The sequence below is a fragment of the Triturus cristatus genome, chromosome 5_1, assembly GCF_964204655.1.
Source record: "Triturus cristatus chromosome 5_1, aTriCri1.1, whole genome shotgun sequence".
Taxonomy (NCBI): Eukaryota; Metazoa; Chordata; class Amphibia; order Caudata; family Salamandridae; genus Triturus; species Triturus cristatus.
In genome coordinates, this window is record NC_140587.1 from 494,660,868 (window position 1) to 494,683,584 (window position 22,717).

A 22,717-nucleotide genomic window follows, 5' to 3' on the forward strand; every position below is an offset into this window, starting at 1 on the left:
TAGGGTATCCCATTCCATCGCTAGCAGTTTCTTCCGCAGACCTCTATATTCCTGCCTGCTGAGTGCTCCACTCTCTGCCCTACCCCATTGTATAACATCTTCTCGCCAAGCTGAGATATAAGGGGGGGATGTTGACTTTGAATGCTTCGTTATTTGCCGTTTCATTAGTAGAAGGGCCAAATACTCAAATCTAGACTGCATTGTGCATTTTTTGGGTCGGGGGTGCAGGCTCAGCAGACACCTCTCCACTGAGTATTGGTTAGTGCCCCCTACTGACTCCATGATAGCTTCTGCTACTTGTGACCAGTAAGTGGACAGGGTGGGGCAGGACCATAACATCATCATAACACCATCTTGTTTGTGGCACCTAGAGAATTCTGAGGGCGCTGTTGGGTATATGGCGTGTAGCCTGTGTGGTGTGGGGTAGGCTCTATGCAGTATCATGAGTTGTATTCATTTGGGGTAGAAGGGAATAGTAATTTTTACCCCTACGCTATCCTACACTTACCCTACTGTTGCACTCACTGGAGCTGGAATAGTAATTTTTACCCCTACGCTATCCAACACTTCCCCTATTGTTTCCCTACAAGTATTATGCACCGTAATGGTATGCGTTGTAATGGAATGCGTTGTAATGATAGTTTTTAAAAATGCGTTGTAATGGCATGCATTGTAAAATCATGCGATGTAATGGTAGTTGTGATGTAAAAACCGAGTTGTAAAAGCATGCATTGTAATTGTTTGCGTTGTAACGTCATATAATCGGTCCTGCCTGTGTATTTAAGGGCTTGTTTCCAGTATGTGAGGGCAATTTTCAACAATACTGGGGCCAGTGCTGGAGTGAGCACCTGTGGCGTAATAGTATGTACAATACCCCAAGCTCGAGTCTGCGGGGTGTGTAGCCTATTTCGTGTAAGCTGTGGCCTGCTAACCAATATGACAGCCATTGCAATTGGCTCGCTAAGCGGTAGGATTTGAAGTCCGGTGCTCCCAACCCCCCTTTATCTGTCAGCAGTTAGTTTCGTTAGTCTTACCAATCTACATCTGGTTCCCCATATCAATTCCATTAGTAACATGTTCAGAGTTTTTAAAATTTAACGCCAGTACAACTACTGGTAGATTAGTAAAGTAATATTGTAGTCTTGGGAGCATTACCATTTTTGATATCGCTACATGCTCTGCCACCGAGAGGGGGAGGGACACCCAAAATGCAATTTGTGAGCGCAGAGTGGAGATGGCCTTCTGGAGGTTCCCTTCCAGTAAGTCATGCGTGTCCCTATATATCTGCACCCCTAAATATTTGAAGGTGTTGGGGGGGACCTTGAGCATTTTGTCTCCTAAAGTAATTTCTAGGACCTGGGGGTCATTTCGAAAGAAAAAGGCATTTGATTTATTAGCGTTTACGGCTAATCCTGAGATTTGTTCAAATGTTGTGAAGATCTGAGCTACATGTTGTAGAGTCTTGTATAGGTCTTTGACGTCGTCTGCACAGAGCAACAGTATTGTGGGACCTGTGGGTATTCCCCAAATCAGTGACTCTTGCCGCATCTTGTGCGCCACAGGCTCCAAAGCAAGGACACACAGTATTGAGGATAGGGGGCATCCTTGTCTCATTCCCCTATGTACTGAGTATTGCTCTGAGATGTGCGCCCCGGTATGTGCTTGGGCGGTAGGGGGTGCGTATAGTAGCTGAATCCATTTTGTATATCCTGGGGGAACACAAAACTTGTTTAGAGCAGCTAACATGTACTCCCACCCTAAGGTATCGAATGCCTGATGCAGGTGGAGTGAAATGCATCCTGCCACCTCCAGGTCATTAGGGGTGGCATACAATACTTGATACAGTCTCCGTATGTTTAAAGATGTGCAGCGGCCAGGTACGAAGCCACATTGATCCGTATGTATGAGTTTTGGTAACAACAGGAGTAGATGACTGGCAAATATTTTACTAAATATTTTATACTCAGTATTTCATAGTGATAAAGGTCTTTATGCCGTAATAGCTGTAGGGTCCCTACCAGGCTTGGGTTGCGATGTCACAAGTGCTTGTGCTGTGGACAGGGGTAGCTTGCCTTTTTGCAGTGCTGTCTGGTACAACAGCTGGGGGGCCAAACTAGCTGCAAAAGTGCCGTAAAATTCCACAGGGAGACCATGAAGGCTGGTGTTTAATTACGGGGAGTTCCCTAATGACCTCCCCGATCTCAGTGTGTGTCATTGGTGCCTCCAGGTCAACCGTATCCTCTGCCGTTACTTAAGGTGTGGTCACACTACCAAGAAAGTCAGCCACCCCCTGTGGCTTAAGTGACCGGGGGGCTGTATGCAAGGCCTTATAGTAGTTAAGGAATGCAGTGTTGATTTCCCTCTGTGTGGTGACATGGAGTTCAGTTGGAATATTAATTTCTAATATGGGGGTAGGTGTTTGAGGCTGCTTGTGTAATCATACTAATAGTGTACCTGATTTGTCTGCTTCTGTGTGTACCCTCTGGATATATGTGTGCTGATCTACCACTCTTAGCCTTTCTAGCAACTCGACATATTCAATGCATTCTTCTTAGAATTTCGATGCCTTCCCTGAGTCCAGTGCTGCCTCCTGCTCCAGCCCGTTCATCCTGCTTCAACCTTCTGTAGGTCGTTGTGTATTGAACATCGGACCCCAACTATTGTGCTGATGGTGGTCCCCCTTTTATTACTATTTTAAATGATTCCCATTCAGGCAGGCTGGAGGATGCCATACCTGACTTTTCCTGGAAGTAGTTATCTATAGTTGTGGCAATTGTATCTCTGAACACACTATCCTCCAAGAGATCTGGAGTTAGTCTCCATGTTGGGACTGGGGTGGAGATCCGACCCCATAGTAGAGTCAATTGTAGGGGATTATGGTCAGACAGTGTCTTTCTGAGGTAGGTGGTGTGTGTTATCTGGGGTAAGAGTGAAGAGGTGCATAGTATACGATCTATTTGTGTGTGTAATTAGTGTGGTGGGGAATAAAAGGAGTATTCTCTCATGTACTTATGTTTACTGTGCCAGAAGTCCAACAGCGATCATACCTGCACCCAGGTGCGGAGGGCTTTGGCTTGGTGGACCGATGTTCCACCCGGTGGATGGGGGGTGCGAACGGTCAGATATCGTATCTAACACTGCATTGAAGTCCCCTCCTACTATTCATGGATAATTACACCAATCTGCTACAGCTAGGTTGAGTTGTGTGAGAAACCGGTCTTGCTCCACATTCGGGGCGTATATGGCTCCTAGAATTACTTGTGTACTGTCTAGGTTTCCCCGGAGGAGGACGTAACATCCATTGCAGTCTATTAGTTTTTCTAGGACTTTAAACGGGACTCCAGCCCTTATCCAAATTATAGTCCCCATGCAAATGTAGAGTAAGGCGTATTATGCACCTGCCCCCGTTGTTTCTTTTGAAGCTTGAGGGCCTCAGTACTGGTTATGTGTGTTTCATGTAGATATGCAATATGGATTTTATGCCTGACACATCTAGTGCTGCTTTTGTACTGTTTAACAAATGTGGGGATCAGAGATGTGCGTGGGGAGCAAGGGAGCATTGGAATCGCCCAGTATGGTATGTGTTATCCTGAGGTCTAGCTATCTTCTATCAGCTTTCACTCTTCCCTTTCCCCGCCATATGTGTGTGCCAATCTGCTGTCCCATTGATGTTCATAGCAGGGTTGCATTGGATTAGGCGAGAGTACCATTATACGTCACCATTTTGCAGCCAGCGCGGTGTGTCAGCCGCCTGGTCATCAACTCAGCGTTTGTGGTGTGATTGTTGGGATTAGGGTCAGACTGTTCTCTGAATTTGAATTCACTGTGTCGGCTGATGATTCATCTGTGGATATAAGTTCAGCTTTGCGCAGTGCTGTTGCTGACTTGATCGCTGCCCAGTGGCCCTCCAAGGCCTGCTCCTGTGACGGCGTTGTTCCCAAATTTCTTCCGGAATTGTTTCTCACAACCTTGTTTGTTCCCCATTGTGTTTTGTGCTCGGGGGAGGGTGTGCGACGGGGTCTTTTTCATTGCAAGAACCATCAAGGTATAGTCCGGGAACAGGGATATGCATGTGTTGTACATTATGGGTGCTTTCTCTCTGGCACAGCGGAGGAGGGTGTCTTTATTATTGAGTATGCGGGCTACTATGGGGCGTGGCGGCACACCTGGTATTGGTCTTCTAGTGGGAACTCTATGGGCTCTCTATGCGTGCTGATCTACCACTCTTAGCCTTTCTAGCAACTCGACATTTTCAATGCATGCTTCTTAGAGTTTCGATGCCTTCCCTGAGTCCAGTGCTGCCTCCTGCTCCAGCCCGTTCATCCCGCTTCAACCTTCTGTAGGTCGTTGTGTATTGAACATCGGACCCCAACTATTGTGCTGATGGTGGTCCCTCTAATTACTATTTTAAATGATTCCCATTCAGGCAGGCTGGAGGATGCCATACCTGACTTTTCCTGGAAGTAGTTATCTATAGTTGTGGCAATTGTATCTCAGAACACACTATCCTCCAAGAGATCTGGAGTTAGTCTCCATGTTGGGACTGGGGTGGGGATCCGACCCCATAGTAGAGTCAATTGTAGGGGATTATGGTCAGACAGTGTCTTCCTGAGGTAGGTGGTGTGTGTTATCTGGGGTAAGAGTGAAGAGGTGCATAGTATACGATCTATTTGTGTGTGTAATTAGTGTGGTGGGGAATAAAAGGAGTATTCTCCCATGTACTTATGTTTACTGTGCCAGAAGTCCAACAGCGATCATACCTGCACCCAGGTGCGGAGGGCTTTGGCTTGGTGGACCGATGTTCCACCCGGTAGATGGGGGGTGCGAACGGTCGGGTATCGTATCTAACACTGCATTGAAGTACCCTCCTACTATTCATGGATAATGACACCAATCTGCTACAGCTAGGTTGAGTTGTGTGAGAAACCTGTCTTGCTCCACATTCGGGGCATATATGGCTCCTAGAATTACTTGTGTACTGTCTAGGTTTCCCCGGAGGAGGACGTAACGTCCATTGCAGTCTATTAGTTTTTCTAGGACTTCAAACGGGACTCCAGCCCTTATCCAAATTATAGTCCCCATGCAAATGTGGAGTAAGGCGTATTATGCACCTGCCCCCATTGTTTCTTTTGAAGCTTGAGGGCCTCAGTACTGGTTATGTGTGTTTCCTGTAGATATGCAATATGGATTTTATGCCTGACACATCTAGTGCTTTTGTACTGTTTAACAAATGTGGGGATCAGAGATGTGCGTGGGGAGCAAGGGAGCATTGGAATCGCCCAGTATGGTATGTGTTATCCTGAGGTCTAGCTATCTTCTATCAGCTTCCCTTTCCCTGCCATATGTGTGTGCCAATCTGCTGTCCCATTGATGTTCATAGCAGGGTTGCATTGGATTAGGCGAGAGTTCCATTATACGTCACCATTTTGCAGCCAGCACTGTGTGTCAGTCGCCTGGTCATCAACTCAGCGTTTGTGGTGTGATTGTTGGGATTAGGGTCAGACTGTTCTCTGAATTTGAATTCACTGTGTCGGCTGATGATTCATCTGTGGATATAAGTTCAGCTTTGTGCAGTGCTGTTGCTGACTTGATCGCTGCCCAGTGGCCCTCCAAGGCCTGCTCCTGTGACGGCGTTGTTCCCACTTTCTTCCGGAATTGTTTCTCACAACCTTGTTTGTTCCCCATTGTGTTTTGTGCTCGGGGAGGGTGTGCGACGGGGTCTTTTTCATTGCAAGTTCAGGAAAGTTATGCTCAATCCAACTCAAGACCGCCTCAGGGTTGTAGACGAAATGGCTCTTTTGTTCATACATTATTTTAAGTCAGTCTGGAAACAACAATGCATATGTAACATGAATTGACCTAAGGGACTTCTTGACCTCCTTGGCGCAGCACCATCAAGGTATAGTCCGGGAACAGGGATATGCATGTGTTGTACATTATGGGTGCTTTCTCTCTGGCACAGCGGAGGAGGGTGTCTTTATTATTGAGTATGCGGGCTACTTATGGGGCGTGGCGGCACACCTGGTATTGGTCTTCTAGTGGGAACTCTATGGGCTCTCTATGCAAAACATGCTGGTGAGCCCCTTTGGCGCCACCTCTGTCTGTAGCCATGTTTCTAAGCACTGTGTTGCTTGTGTTCCTTTGCAGTTTGACAGCAGTCCCACTATTTGTATGTTGTTCTGGCAGGAGCGGCCCTCCGCATCTTCGACTCAATCTTGTAGTACCGCCACTTGTCTTTGAAGTCGTATGATTTTGCTTGCGTGGTCTTGTTGCTGTGGGGCTATTGTTGCTATTTTGGCTATTTGCTTCGTGTTCGTTTTTACTGCATCAGCCAGTTTTTTGTGGTCTGTTTTGAGGAGGGTGAGGTTTGTGGTCAGAGTCTCCAGTTGTTGCTCAATTGGTTTGCGCAATTCTCGGATTTCCTGTAGTATGACATCTAGGTTGTCTTTTGGCTGGTCTGACTTTGTAGGGGGCGCACAGTATTCAGGGGATGTGCTGAGGGAATCCGATAAGTTCTTCGCTACGCATGTGCACAATTTCAGCTTGATCTGTTGTATTCCCTCTTGTGTGCCCCATCGTTTCTTAGCATCCCAAGTGTCAGGGGGGCTTGTCACTCCGCACCGTGCCCCGATTGTTTTCACTTCAGTAGGGCAGATGTAATTTGAGATGTCATCAGTGATGTCACAGACAATGTCTTGAGTCATGTAATAGGAGAGGTCATAAGCAGCGCATTGTGGGGACATAAGTTATAGTTAGTTCACGTAACTATAACTTCTGAATTTTACTGGTTTTGTACAAGTGAAATCTGTGCCTAACTATAACGTCCCTATAACCTTTAATTTTCAGTGAATGTATGTGTTTTTTTAAATTGTATTTCCTATGTGGAACCTGTAAACTTTGAGAGTGGGTGTGTGAGTGGCTATATAGGTCGTTGAGTGGGTGTATGAGTGGTTGTATCGGTTTGTGGGTCAGTAGTTGAACGGCTGTATGGGTCTGTGAGTGATTGTGTATAGTGCCTGTGTGTATCTGTGAGTGGGTGTATATAGTGCCTGTGTGTGTCTGTGAGTGGATGTGTATAGTGCCTGTGTGTGTCTGTGAGTGGGTGTGTGAGAGCCTTGGTGTGGGTGGGTGTGTGTGCGTGTAAGGCACAATGAATTTTGGGTATTTGCATTCTGACGCTATTTAAAAGGGAGAAAAATGGACTCTGCTCTCACCAGGAGACGACAAGAAAGAAACCACTCATAAAAGTACAGATCAGATTGTGCTTCATTAAGGACTTCAGATTGGTTTTCAATGTAGAATAAGAGAGGAAACCTATTTAATTTGCCGTCACCAAGCCCAAGAAGTTAGGAAAGTTTGCGCTTCACTGAAGTGGAGCTTCAGGTGGGTCACCTGCTAGGTTTATATTTGTAATTGCTTCCAGTTGACATTTAATTTCTGTGAATTGTGCACCAGGGCCAGAATGGAACCTTATTTTTTCTCCAGAAGAGTCCCCAGTTTTGCGGCAAATGTCTACCCAACTGGAGTACTTTCATCTGGTTAGTAAGTAAGTTCTACCTCGTTGGCTAAATGTCTTGTGCCTATTCTGCTCTACAGCTGCATAAAGGACCAAGGGATATATATGTCTCCAGTTACCTTGTGTGCATGTAATTTCGATAATGTGATTGTTCCTCAAGCGTCTTTTATCCATAAATTTGTGATAACGTAAATCCTCATCATGAGAACATGACGAGACAACAAAGAAGTGAACCTCAACCAAACACGGACACTTCTTCTTAACTAAATTAAGTAAGTACTTCTTTATTTGTTGGAAATGTCCTCGTATTCCTCTGTATCAATAACGTGTCACCAAAATCAGCTGGAAATGCTTGGGGGCCTTTTGTTAAGCTGTCCATCAACATAGGAAAAGGCAGGAAAACCTATGCATACTACTAAGGAAAACAGGGAGGAGGGCCACACAGCCCACCTCCCCATGCTGATTTCGGCCCTGGGGACCCCACTCCCGGGGCCTGCCCACATCTCACTGGGTGCCATTGGGGGACCCAAAGGGGGTGCATCAAGGTCCCCGCCATCCCAGCTGGCTCCCCGCCCCCTGCAGGAGCTGGAATTGCCCTCAGACAAAAATAGCTGCTGGAAATGCAGCTCCCTGCATGGAAGAGCAATATTTTCATCTCTTTCCTTGCCCGCATGCCTGCGAGCAGGGAAAGAGTTGAAAACTCTGCTTCCAGCAAGCAGGAGCAGTTTGACAGCTCCCGCTTGCTGGAAGCGGAGTGTTTGGCAGGAGCTGCAAAAGCAAACTGCTGACTCCTAAGGGTGGGCGATAGCAGGAGGCTGGCCTGGGGGCGTGGCAGTCCCCAGGGACCTATATGGCTCCCGGATGGGAGGGCTGCGTGGCCCCCCTCCTTTGTTTTGCATGGGCCAGCCCCAGGGAGATGGTGGCTGTTTATGGCCCGGAGGGGGACTGCATGTCCCCCCTCCCTCTTTATTAAAAACCAATTGGCCATTGGGAGGTGGTGGTTCTCGGGGCCCCCTTGGATCCCCTCTTTAATGTTTATTTTAGCCCTGGGGTGATGTGCGCGGCCCCCTGCTTAAGATTGCAATAGCCCCGGCTAGGTTGTGGTCCACGGGGCATTAATTAGCTCTTGCAGTGGGATCCCGTTTGCCCCCCTCCTATTTTGAACAAACTCTGAATGCCCAGGGCATGGCCCACGCGGGAGTTACAATTATAACAAGCCCGGGCGACCACACCTATTATATTTTTTTAATTCACAATATTCATGAATTTCGCAGTGATTTTCTTTAGAAAAATGCTTTTTTGCCCTGCTAGGGTCCCAGGGCCAAGGGTAAGGGGTTAGGGTATTTGTACCCTGCCCTATTTCCTTTATCTTGCATTTTGTTTGGGAACTCGACTGAGCTGAGTCCCAAGATGGCTGCCAACAGTTCCAGGCTGAAGTGTTGGCAGCCAATTAGAGGTCTGCAGATCTCTGCACAAGCTCGCCATTATTCGCGAAGGCTTCGAGATCGTAGATATAGAAACGTGGTTTTCCTTTAATTTCCGGAAAACTACTGAATGGATTTACACCAAATAACAGAAAGCATGATCTCCAGAACAAAATCTACCTTTCTGCCAAATCTGGTGTAATTCAGTCCAGCGGTTCGGGCTGCAGGCGTGTCTAAAGACTCTATGGGAATTAACATGGCAAAAACACATTTTTACCCCCCTGCTCTCAGCCCATGCTTGACGGCTCACCCTGAAACCATGAACAAGAAGACCCAACTTGACACTTCCTTGGGAAACTTTTGTGAAGATTCGTCAAACGGCGCCAATGTTATAGGCAAGTAAAAAAATGCTTAGTCCTATGGAAACAAGGTCGTAACTGCCAGGTTGTGTGTATGTATGTATATGTATGTATATATATGTATATATATATATATATATATATATATATATATATATATATATATATATATATATATATATATATATATATATATATATATATATATATATATATATATATATATATATATATATATATATATATATATATATATATATATATATATATAATATCCCACTGGGTAGTATATAGTATACCCACTGGTAGTCACCAGTAGGTAGTTATAGTTAGGACCAAAGTATTTTTTGACTTGCCTATATCTTTGGCACCATTTGACTAATGTTCACGAAATGTTCCTCAAAAAAAGTGTTCCAGTGATTCTTGTTAGCATGGAACGTTTTGGGGTGTTTCATCATGCGGGGACCGAAAAAAAGGGGGTGTAAAAAAAGTGTGTTTCCCATGTTAATTCCCAAAGGAACTTTGGCCACGACTACAGCCCGAATCGCTGGATGGAATTACACCGAATTTGTCAGAAAGGTAGACTTGGTTACCCAGATCACATTTTCTGTTATTTGGTGATTATCTGTTCAGTAGAAATATGAGCAAATTCAAATTTGGATATCTGTGAACGCAGCTAATTTGTGATGATTTTGCAATTAATCGTGAATGCTCGTGCCAACAGGAATGTCGTGATTGGCTGGCAGCAACTTAAGTAAAGAGTTGCAGCCGCCATTTTACCTCATCAGAACAGTCCCCGGGGTTCAAGCCAAATAGCAGAGGGTGGCATAAGTGTTCAGGTTGCTCGTGTCTTGACCCCATGAGAGGAACATAGGGGTGTTTGAGGAACTTTTTATGAGTATAATATGTTGAGCAGGGTTTTTTTTACCACTTGCGATATTTGCGAATTTACAGCGACCGTCAGTGTAGCCCTCATGTAATGTCAATACGAATTTGTGAATATACGTCACAATGAACGTGAATATGATTGAAAAAATGAAAAAAAAATGTTTTACACCCACCCTCAGTCTCACTTAGGCACTCAAAACACCTACTCTGAGATTCATGCTCCCACTGAGAGATTCACTCAGATGCTCATGAACCCACTCACATGCCCATTCAGACACTTATACACCCATTTACAGATCCACTAAGACACTCACTCACAGAGCCATTGTGAGACTCATGTGGCCACTCACAGACCCACTCAGAATTTCATGCACACAACGACACTCACTCAATGACTCCTACTCCTACTCACAGACCCAATCGGAGACTCATGTATCCACTCAAAGACCCACTCAGACACTGGGTCAGTCACTGAAAGACTCATGCACCCACTCAGACACACACCCAGTAAGATACATATAGCCACTTCTAGACCCACTCACACACCCACTCAGACAGTATCACATCCACTCACAGACACAGACACTCATGCACTCACTTTAGACACTCGCTTGCAAAGGTCACGGGTTACAATTGGGCAATAGAATTTTAAAAACCTTAAAAATTCACAAAAACAACAAAGGTTACAGGGACGTTATAGTTGGGAAATATAGTTTAAAAAAAACCCTTACAAATTCACTGAAAAAAAACCAAAGGTTCCAGGGACTTTATTGTTAGGCTCAGATTTCACTCATACAAAACCATAGAAATTAAGCAGATATAGTTACCTGAGCTAACTATAACCTACGCCCATGCAATGCACTGCACTGCTTATAGCCTCACATATTACATCACTCATGACATGGTCAGTGACATCACTGATAACATCATTGATGACATCTCAAATGACATCACTGATGCCATAATCCACAGAACCACTCATACACTCACTCACACCCCTATAAAACCTCTCATACAACCATTCAAAACACCACACAGCCACTCATACCCATTCACAGACCCATACAAGTACTCACACAACCCACACAGCCACTCACACACCCACTCCCTCACTCATACAGCCACTCACACAACCACTTACTCACCCATAGAGCTACTCATACAACCAGGCACTCACCAATACAGCCACTCACGCAGCCACACAATCACCAATACAGCTACTCACACACACACACTTATTCAGTTATACAGCCACTCACACACCCACTCACTCAACCATACAAGCACTTGCACACCCATTCACACATGCATACAAGCACTGTGCTCATTCATTCATACAGCCACTCACACATACACTCCCATTGGCAATACAGCCACTCGCACACCAACTCACTTAACCAAATACCCACTCAAACAGCCAGTTACTCACCCATATACCCACTTACACTACGTGTTACTCACTCATACAGCCATTCAGACACCCACTCACTCACCCATGCAGTCACTCAAACACCCACTGCATCTGCATGAAACTTGAGATCTCAGCACTAAGCTTAGTGTGCTATCAGACTACCAAATTGTAGTCAGTTATTATCATATTTGAACACCAACCAATGCGAATCTGCATGCAATTTGACATATTGACAATATCCTAAGTATGCAACAAGTGTACCAATCTTTGTGTATTGTGTAAATTCATCAAACTGCACCACAGGTATAAGAAAATCAAAAATGTTGTTTCAATAGGAACTGCAACTAAACTACATTATTTACATACTCAAGATGGCATTCAAATTCACAAATCTTGTAAAATCTGTTTTCTGCTGTCTCAAAACGAAAAAAAACAATACGAATGTTACCATTGACGTTGGTCTTTCGTTCTCTGTCTTTTAAAAATATTCATGCCTCCCCATTTGTGTGCATTTTTTTTAACAGCATGCCAAATGTGTACGTTTTGCAAAACTTGCATGTTAAAGATGGTGGAAAACAAATGATTTAAACTCTTCGATATTTAAAATCTTCACTAACCATTCTCCTCTCTTGAAAATTTTTAATGTGATTGAGAATAACAAATACCGTGCTTGCAAGTTTGTCCGGAAGATCTTTTTCAAAGGCTTGTATCTCCAAAGCTACTGAATGGGTTTACAACAAATTAAAAAAGCACACTTTCTAAGTAAAGTTAAGCCTTTCATGATCGGTATGATGTAAATTCTTTGAGCGTTGTCTGCTGTAGTGGAGAGCAAAATCTCCTCGGGGCACTAAAATGAAACCACTTCTTAGTGACACTCCTTGCCCCTTGGCTTTTCTATCCCAGACTAAATGTCCTCAAAATGTGGCAACCTGACGATTAACCAGATACTTAACCTAGTGTGACCTTAGGAAAGTTAAAAAAAAAAAAAACATAAAAACAGAGTCACTATTTGTGGATTCTTTGTTTGCATGATTGTCAGTTTCATCACTTGCTTTTAAGTTGTGTTTCCGTGGCCAATTAGTCTCTCACATTTTTAGGCAGAATAAGGCGTAAATCCTGCCTTTTGCAAACTTTTACCTGAGGTTCGTTCTTCAGTTACTGGTGTCTTCTAGGTCTGAAACGTGATTTTCCATCTAAAGAAATACAAGTGTAGAGCAACAATTGAGGACAGTTGATTTATTAAATACAGCACAGCTATAGTAAACAGGTTGCATTTGTTTTCCATCAGTTTTAAGTATTCTCTTGGATTCCAGTTATCATTATCTGACTGCTCATGCAATTTTGGTAACCTGTCATCTTTAAAAAAAATGTAAAGGAGCGTGTTCCCACATTTATTGCAATATGACTCAAGGACCTTAAAGTAAGTCCCCTTTTTTTAACCTATCAGCACATACTGTTTAATTATGTTTTAACTTAAAATAGAATTAAACAATTACTACGTGGTGTAGTTTAAAAATAACTTATAAAGCCGCCACACATCAATTTAAAATGGCTTAAAAATAAACATATCTCTGCAAAAAAGGTCCTCCTGATTGTGTATTCGATTTTTTTAAAAACAGATATGTATCCATGAGCGCAAACATAATGCAGTCATGTAATAAATATTTAACAATTAACAGGAATTCTCAAAATGTGGTATGTTGGGGACCCTTGGCCAATTACTGTTCCTATGTTTCGTTACCTAGAATTTATTTTTGACGAGTGTTAGCTTTGATGCAAACTACATCTTCAACATGCACCCCAAATATTCCACTTCTAGATCTAGAAATTCACATTTTAGTTTCAGGGTTATCTTTCACGCAACTTTGTTAACACTGGAAAGGTTTATTGTGTTTCACTGGTATGCTCTTTCAAAATTGGGGATGAAATCGTGTAAAACATTATCTGAAACACTAATGCTGTCGAGGAAAGACCATACAACACCCTACAGAATTGCAAAGGGCCAAATGATGAAACAAAGACAGCATAGACCTTAGAGTCCGCATTGACTTTCAATTGATAGTTTAACTTTATAAAAAAACATGTTGATACAACTTCATTACAAGGGTGACAGTATGCATTCAACACTGCGATTTTGACAAGCCTTTTGCGCTTAAATAAATGCAGACTATGAATCTGAATTGTTCTTCTGAAGCTACTTTACAAACCAAGGGGACTAAAGGATATTCTTGACATGGCCAGAAAATCTTGTATGTTTGAACATCAGATGGGGGTCATTGGCCGACACATGCTCATGAACGCAATAGATAAATCCATCAACTGTTTTGATAGGGTGCACCTTGCAGAACAAAGACCCAAACGCAGATGCCCTCGTTTTGATTTCCATCTCCTACACTCAGGTGTGTGCCCAGCTTCACAAAGAACATGTCACAAATATGACAAATTAGGTAATTTCCGAAGCATCTGTAGATGCTAAGGCATGCAGAAGTCTGCAACCAATACTTCTCCTGCAACCAAGACCATACCATATCATCGTCTCATGAAAAATCAAAGCGAATGACTCATCCATTGCACCAAGTAAATGTGGCTGCGGCACGTCACATGGTATCATCCTCGGGGTCCACGTAGTCTGATTTAGAACATTATGAACATGCAAAAGGTTTCTCCAATAGGAGCAGCAGGAAATCCGAAAATGACAATGGACTAACTGTGCTAGTTCTCAACATTGTCATGGAAGAAACTTTGGTCCCTTTCTTAATAGACACTGGTGCTACTATCCATGTAATAACCAACATTGACTTTGTAAAACTTTGTAAAACTACCCCTAAACCTGACCTTCTGCTGACAGATGCATGTATATATGCATGCAGCTCAAAAAGTCCTCTCAAGTGTCTTGCTCTTTTTCACCCTCTACTCATAATTGCGTTGATCATCCTACAATTTGGAAGCTGCTGTAGGCACTGAATGCCTCTTGAGCTTCAGATTGGCCATCAAACTAGGCTTATACAGGTATTGTGCAGAATTTATAAACGAGGTGTCTGTAGCATGCACTCCAGCTCTGGAGCACGCAAATGACTACACCACACACGCAGATCTGTAATACACATCTTTATTCTCCTGCAGGCAACCGTTAACTGAAAATACTGCATCATAGACTTTATTGACCAGACACATCCAAATACCTCCCAACTGATTACATAAATCTGTAAGGAGTCCGACTAGGACCACAAAGGTCCTACTGCACATGATCACACAACACTACAGTGTCGGGTTAAGGTCAAGTAGATATAGAATTTTTTTCACCACCCTCGTTTTAAGGCACGGTCAAACTAAAGGACAGATTTACCTTCATATAGATAAAACCAATAAACCTTTGGCTCACCATTTAAAGGTTGCCCCTTCAGCATCCAAAAACAAGTTAAGGAAAAAATTCAAAGCCACCTAGAAAAAGAAATCATTGAACCTGTAGAGGGGCGACCTTCATGTGTTTCCCCAATTGTTCTAGTACCTAAAAGACACATGGAAAGGTGAGTATGCATCTGCATTGGCATGCACCAGCATAATCTGGCTTTACAGCGTGAAAGACATATTCACCAACAATATGGATGCATGGATCCCTCATCTTCTCTACTTTTGACTTGCACAAAGACTCAAGCGAGAAGCTATCACACAACATAACGTTTGCAACTCACTTTGGTCTGTTTCGGTACAAGTGTCTCAGCGTTTGTTCAGTTGTTGAGTTGTTTCAGGAAGATTTACCATGGGTTATCCAAGGGATGGCCATCTACAGTGATGATATATTACTCTTCGGCAAACTCAAACAAGAAAATGACAAAACACTGAATAAGGTCCTCTTTGGAGGGGGTTGACTCCTACTCAATGAGGCATGCAACCATTTCCTGACAAAGTTTTAGCCCTGGTGATGGCTCCTCCACCAGAAAAAATCTCACCACTTTGACTTATTCTATGGTTAGCGAGCTATCGGTCAAATGATATATTTGATGTTGCGTCAATTAGTGCGTCTCTATGCAAGCACATAAGGAACAGGTACGTTTTCAAATGTCTCCATAATGACAAATAGTATTTGAGACATGGATCCAGAGGACACTAGGGGGCATATTATCAAGAAACGATGTTAAAATTATCGCCGCTTTAGCGGCAGAAAACTGCCACTAAAGCGGCGATAATTGGCTTGATAATATGCTCTTGTGAATTCCATAGAAGCCCATATTCTGGTGTCAACATGGGCTTCTATTGGAATTCTCACTGGCATATTATCAAGCCCATTATCGCCGCTTTAGCGGCAGATTACTGCCGCTAAAGCGGCGATAAATTTAACGCCGTGCTTGATAATATGCCCCCAAGTAAGTTGATGCATATGCGCGTCAGAGTCTCACAGAAATGATTAGGCACGTCTCCCCATCTTGGCAAAATTAAGAGCATGTCTCACCTCGTAAGTGAGAGCAAAAGTAGAAACATTACTACATCTGCTCTTGTTTGCAGTGGAAAGGTGAAAGGAGAGATAGATATATTTGAGCTCTGGACTAGGCAGCACTGTTTCACTATTCGCACTATCTGAATCGGCAGGACAGTTTAAACATATAAAAGCGAGGGAGGGAAATCAGTCACCCGAGAATGCCAGACAGGTATGAATAATGGGAAAAAAGGAGATGCCAGCAACCTGAGAAAATAAGATGTAGCTCACAGTACTCAGGACATAGCTTCAGGCAGGAGCTAGGTATAAATCCTAAAAGCAGACGGAATAAACTGTCTTTTCATATATTCAGAAATATGAAGCACTGTCTTTGCAAGAACGTGTAATTCAAAACTAATTTTTAGGTCGAGCCTAGACAGCACTTGCTCTGTCTGCAAGACATGTTCTATTATGTTCTATGTGTATTAAAACATTAACTGCTTTCTATTGGCTGTTGGCTGTGCCATTCAGAATGTAGCCTTTGTATTAGTGTTGGGTTGTAAAAGTCCCTCCCTTCTCTCCTTCTGGCGATTTCACTTAGTGAGTATTTAGTTTGGCCATCACACTGTGTAGCGTGTGATGGCCCCTGTTTACAGAGACGTGCATCTGCTAGCAATTATCCTTTTCGTAACTGCAGTCTGACTACCATTCTGACCTAAAGAAGCTCTGTGGCCTTGTTTCTGTTTCAGCGTGCATCTGTTAGCAGTTATCCTTATCTTAACTGCAGTTTCACTTCAATTCCAACCTAAAAAAGCCCTGTGCCTTTGTTTATGTTTTAATGTGCATCTGTTATGATGGTAACTGCAGTATGACTTTTATTCCAACAGTCAAACGTAAAAATGATATTAAAAAACCACGGAGCATTTTATTTTACTAATATTAAACATTGTGTGTTATTAAAAAATAAGGTAGAGCATTTTTTGTTTCCTTTTCTGTTGACGTTGTCGGGGTTTATTTTCCGTTTCGCCAGTGGACATGGGTAGAGTTGCTGGAGTCATGTAAGGTGTGGCTGGAAGTAAATCGCAGTGCATATGCACTTTTTTCGGCACCAGCTTTTTAGAGCTAACGATGGTGGCACCGGCAGGTCCCGGGCCACTTAAAGCTGGCTCTCTTGGGCTCATTAATACAACTATATCAAATACTCAAACTTAAAAATGATATTAACAAAACACGGAGCATTTTATTTTAGTAATATTAAGCATTGCATGTTTATTAGGACAATTATCCATAAAACATTTTGAAACAATAAAGACTTGTGAAAATAGCTGATAGGTAATAGTGGTCCCTACAAGGGAGACAACCGCACATCAATATAAGCAATGTATTTGTAATTGACAACTGTACGTGTGAATAATTGTATTGCTATTGTCAGGACGGGGTGCTAGAGTCGCTTAATACACCTACTACCTGGTGGTTCTTTTAACACATTAGAAACTAATATGCATATAAGTGCTCTGACATCCTGAGCGTTCACAAGCCTCTTCGTGTGGGTAGACAATCGTTCTAGGGTTTCAAACTTACCAGGCTTTTGCACTGCACCAGTTTCATTGAGCATTATGATGTTGTTTACCTAATGGACGTGACGCAGGGTCCATGCAACAGTATTGAATTTTCTGAGGGATACAGGATTTTACATAAGGGTCGGGTATTCAATGGCCTGTTTGCTAAAATTTGGAACCCGATTTATCAGTGTTTCTGGTGCTCGTCCACAGTTGTTGTTCTGACTGCCTTGGTAAAAATACTTGAGATTTTGGCCATCAAGTACGCTATTGGACGTTGGCCTTGGGATCATCCACACTGGACCGCATAATATCTACATTCCCATATTGCCTTGAAAAACTCTTAGTATAAGACAAAACACGTGTTGGCAAAATCGTGTGCTGGAAATTTTTGAAAAGCTATTAAAAAGTGAAAGAATTACCGCCTGATGACATCTTTTGGACTATTTATATGTTCCACACATTTGTTGTCTCCTTGGATTGTCTGCATCAACATATGTCTAGGAATGCATGTGATTTCAGACTGTGTTTAGTACTTGTCTAACAATATATTTTGATCGTTATAGATATCAAAGGGTGTGCTGTAACAGTTTTTTTCTAGTGTATAAAACAATAAAGACAGTATAAAATTGACTTAAAATTGACTTAAAACTTGAAAGCCCCCCACCCCATGAACAGCGCACCCTACTGAAGTCCATCCTTGACGCTCTGTTTGAAAGGTCAGTATAAATCATGCAGTTCCTACTGCCACGTCAAAAAAGTGCATTTCAGACAACAACTCTATCGCCACCAACCTTTGCAATGTTTTGTATTTTAAAAACAAGGATCTTAAAAACTTCATATGAATGGGAATATAAAAAACATAGTCCATGAGTACGAGACAAACAGCATTTTACATTAGACGATTCCCATCCTGGATCATATTACACCAGTTGTGGGACGAGTAGATTGAGAACATCCCAGTCTCGCCTTTAAAATTTCCGTCTACAATCTGGGATCAGGTATCTGAGCTAGATAAGGCAAAACACTGTCTAGCCCAAGGGTGTTTAGTGAGAAGCTGATGGAATGCTTCTTTCTCAGATAAGCCAAGTCAAGAAACCCGGCAACCTTTGCCATAGATTCTTTCAGAACTTGTTTACTAGAAAAAGGGGACCAAGCCCCAATTGTATCCAACTTGGAATGCTTGTTTTCAAGATTGCTTAGCCTTTTCTTTGCTTTCCTTCTTTCACTGCCTTGGATCCCATCCCAACACAGTTTAGACACCTTTGAGACTTCACTATCCACTAAAAGCTTATTGAAAAATCCAAGGCCCGGGAATGCGCCAACAGGTTCCAGGAGATCAGATTCAATTCCCTTCTTATGACCTGAACCATAGTACCTGGAGGCAGCGACAGGAGCCTTCTAAAAACTGCCCCGCCCAACCGATCCCAATCACAAGAGGAGTCAAAGTTAAGAACCTAAGCTCCAAACAGCCCCAAGGGAAGTATTTTACATTCATAAGCCTTCATTAAGGGGGTGAGGGCCAGGCCTCCGTATTTCCAATTGAATCTGTCCAGGCAACTATCCTGCAGCATGGACCTCTGCTTGATACTACCCACCTGTGTGTGTCCCATTTTAAATTCCTGTTAAAGGACAGATCTAGGTATTAATCAACCAACACAATGAGGGGTCAAGGCACACTAGTTCCGAATTCATCCACATCCTATACAGTGGTGCAAAGAACCAGAGATGTGACCCCCTACACCTCTATTTAGGAAATTAAATTTCCAAACAAAATACTCGAAAATGGTTCATCCCACAACTATCCAGTCACTTATATGTGGGACACATATTCTTTTAGTCCATATCAAACAAGTAAGAACAGTATGACAATTTCATTTCGGACAACAAATGTAGGAGTTGTTCCTTCTTCCAAAATTCCTTTTATTCTTTATTCATTAGTCCCCACCAGGGACTTCTTCAGGGCTCAACATATGAGAGATCTTCTAGCATGTGCTTCATGTTGTGTCTTGTAACAGGAAATTATAATGTGAATGTATGGAGTACGATAGCTTCAGCGAGTGACAGCATGACGTTTGGTTCCGTGAAAAGACTCTTTTTGCATGGGCTACCAATACTGTTTTTACTGGTTTGATATGGATTAAAAGAATATGTGTCACACATAAAAGTGACTGGATAGTTGTGTGCTGAACCAATTTCGAGTATTTTGTTTGGAAAAGGCATGACCTTTAAATGTCTGAGGGTTCATAACTGGCCAGCTTCTGACATGAGATTTTGCTACAGCCTGCGTGCAAGTGATTAAGGCTGGTGAGGTGATGCTATGTGGGGGAGAACTAGGGTGCTCTTCTAGCCTCGGATCCCCTTGACAAGTGGGTACTATCCTTGCCTTCATTCTTGCACACTTTCCTTTACCCACTCTTGATTCAAGAAGTCTTGCTGTAGTTTTCATTTCTCTAAATCTCTGGGAAAGGTCATAACTAGAGGAGAACTTGGGGGACCAAAGATGTGTTGCCTTTTCCTAACTAACATTGATAGTTTTATTAACTGAGCCCTTCGGATTTGACAAAGCACCTCTTGCTTTTGTCTAGGGTTTCCCCAGGGAAAGGTGCATTGATCCCCATTCCCTCGCATTCTGCCAGCAAGCCACTGTTGGATCTATAGAGTTCTGATAAAATACCTTTTAAATAGTTCGATTGGTCCACCTGATTTGAGCTTACTGCCACAAGGGTTTCTAGGGTGCCATGTGAAGTCTTTTGCATATGCAGCATTACGTCCAGCAGGAATGAAGACCCGGATGGCTGAATGTTGATAGTCTCTCCCAGAGAGACTTGGGTTGCATTGGACACTCTGGGCAAGAAGTCCTTCTGAGACAATAAACCACTCTGATCCCAGGAGACTGGGCTACGTTCGGACCGAAAGGGCCTAGAACATTCAACCAGTTGGAAAGGGTGTTAGTTATAGTTACCTTAGGGCATGAGTTATAGTTACTTGAGATAACTAGAACACTGAATTTCTATGTTTGTATGACTGAAACTAACTATATTGTCCCTGTAACATTTGGTTTATTAGTGAATTTCTAGTTTTTTTTATTTCCATTTCCTAAATATAACGTCCATGTAACCATTGTTTTTTCAGTGAATTTCTACATTTTTTACCACTATTTCTTAACTATAACATCCCTGTAACTTTGTTGTGTAAGTGGTTGTGTGGGTCTGTGAGTGATTGTGTGAATGTGTAAGTGGGTGTGTGAGTATAACTTGGGTGTGTCAGTTCATGCTTGACTGACTGTGGATCTGTGAGTGAGTGGCTGTGTTGGACTCTGAGTGGGCGTGTAAGTGGCCGTATGGGTGTGTGAGGGCCTCTGTGTGTACATGAGTGGGTGTGTGAGGGGTTCACTGGGTTTCTGAGTGGGTGTGTGAGTGGCTGGGTGAGTGGTGTTCTGGGTCTCTGAGTGGCTGTATGGTTGTGTGACTGAGTGTGTTTGTGTGGCTGTGTGAGTAAGTGTGTGACTTGCTGTTTGGGTTTGTGACTGTGTGAGTAGTTTTGTGGGTCTCTGAGTGGATGTGTGAATGGCTGTAAATGTATGCGAGTCATTCTGTAAGTGGTTGCATGGGTGTGTGAGTGGCTGTTTGGGTCTGTTAGTAGGTATGTGAGTGGTTCTCTAGGTCTCTGAGTGGCTGTGTAAGTGGGTGTGTGAGTGGTTTTCTGGGTCTCTGAGTGCCTGTATGAATGGGCAAATGAGTGGTTGTGTGGATGTGTGAGTAAGTGAGTGGGTGTATTTTTTTAATTGAGGTCAGGATTTGCATATTCACATGGGGGCAGCGCCGAGCACCGCAGTGGATTAGCAGATCTTCGTGCCTGCAAACAATTTCTTGCCCATGAGGAGTCCCTTAAAGATGCCTCCATCAGTACCTTGGGGTTAGGTTACCTCTATCCTGACCCCTTATATCCTACTTAGACTCCCAGGAACACAAAATGGGAGCCACACATTTTCTCTCAGGTTGCGGCTAGCCAATGATGGCATTCCTGTGTATCCACATCTCTAGAGCTACATAAATCTTTTTTCTTGAATAACTCTAAAACTACTGAACACATTTACAGCAAATTACAAAAAGCACTCTTTCTGGACCAAGATGTAGCTTTTTGCCAAATTTGATGTAATTCTGTTCAGCGGTTTGGGCTGTAGTCATGTCTAAAATCATTATTGAAAACTGCATGGGGAAAACATGTTTTGGGACCCCCAACTTCTTCTTGGCCCCCACTTGATGGTTCACCCCAAAACATTCCATACAGAAACTGCAGTGGGTAACAAACTAGTTTTGAACATTTTGTGAGGATTCATCAAAAAGCGCCAAAGTTACAAAATAACTTTTCATGTGGACTCGGTCCTAACTAGAACTACCTACTGGTGACTGCCAGTAGGACGGATATATATATCTATTTATATATATATCTCAGAGTGGCAGTAGCAACTCTGTAGTTAGGGTGATCAGAGGTGTGGATTTATAAATGTTTCATCTGTTAATAACTTTGCACCCATTTGACGAATGTGCACAAAACTTTGCCGACCTGCTACCCTGGTTTCATTTTGGGAGGACTGAAAGTTTTGCTGTGTTTGGTCAAGAAGGTGCAAATAAAAGAGGGGGTCCCACAATGGGGTTGAACTCCAATGCATTTTCCATAGACTTTTGTATTTTGTGTAGCACGAAAACCGTCAGCTTGATTTTAATGAAAGTTGGCAGTTTTGCATATTAGAGGGCGCAGATATTTCTGGGGGGTAGTACAGGTAAGTAGAGTAAGTATTTTTTCCGTTATAAGGTTTTTCAACTTAGTGATATTTTGCAGCTCAATCCTACTAAAAGTAGCATGGAAGCCCAAAGAAACAAGCATTAAAAATGCAATAGGTCTCGCCTTTTATTAATTTAAAGCCATTTGCTTTGCTATACAATACCATTAGCAAAGCAAATGGCTTTAACTTAACCAAAGGCGAAACCTGTTGCATTTTCAATGCTTGTTCTACCCAGCCAGGGTTACGGAGGGCATTTTCCTTTCCTTTCCTAAGCGCATGTTGTCAACACTTCTCCCCATCACAAAGCACCTGAAGGACTGTGCGTGTAGCTGTGGAAAGAACCCGGGGCTCACCCGT

General features: G+C 43.0%; 1 protein-coding gene across 7 annotated transcripts in view; it reads right to left on the reverse strand.

Moving 5' to 3' along the window:
* The window catches only part of RALYL (RALY RNA binding protein like), a 1,712,955-nt gene that overhangs the window by 7,085 nt on the left and 1,683,153 nt on the right, over nucleotides 1-22,717 (reverse strand). For all 7 annotated transcript variants that reach the window (XM_085605346.1, XM_085605349.1, XM_085605348.1 and 4 more), the window contains one exon: nucleotides 12,736-12,791. In XM_085605346.1, the coding sequence (XP_085461472.1) occupies nucleotides 12,750-12,791 (42 nt within the window). In that variant the 3' untranslated portion in view covers nucleotides 12,736-12,749. The remainder of the gene's footprint in view (nucleotides 1-12,735; nucleotides 12,792-22,717) is intronic.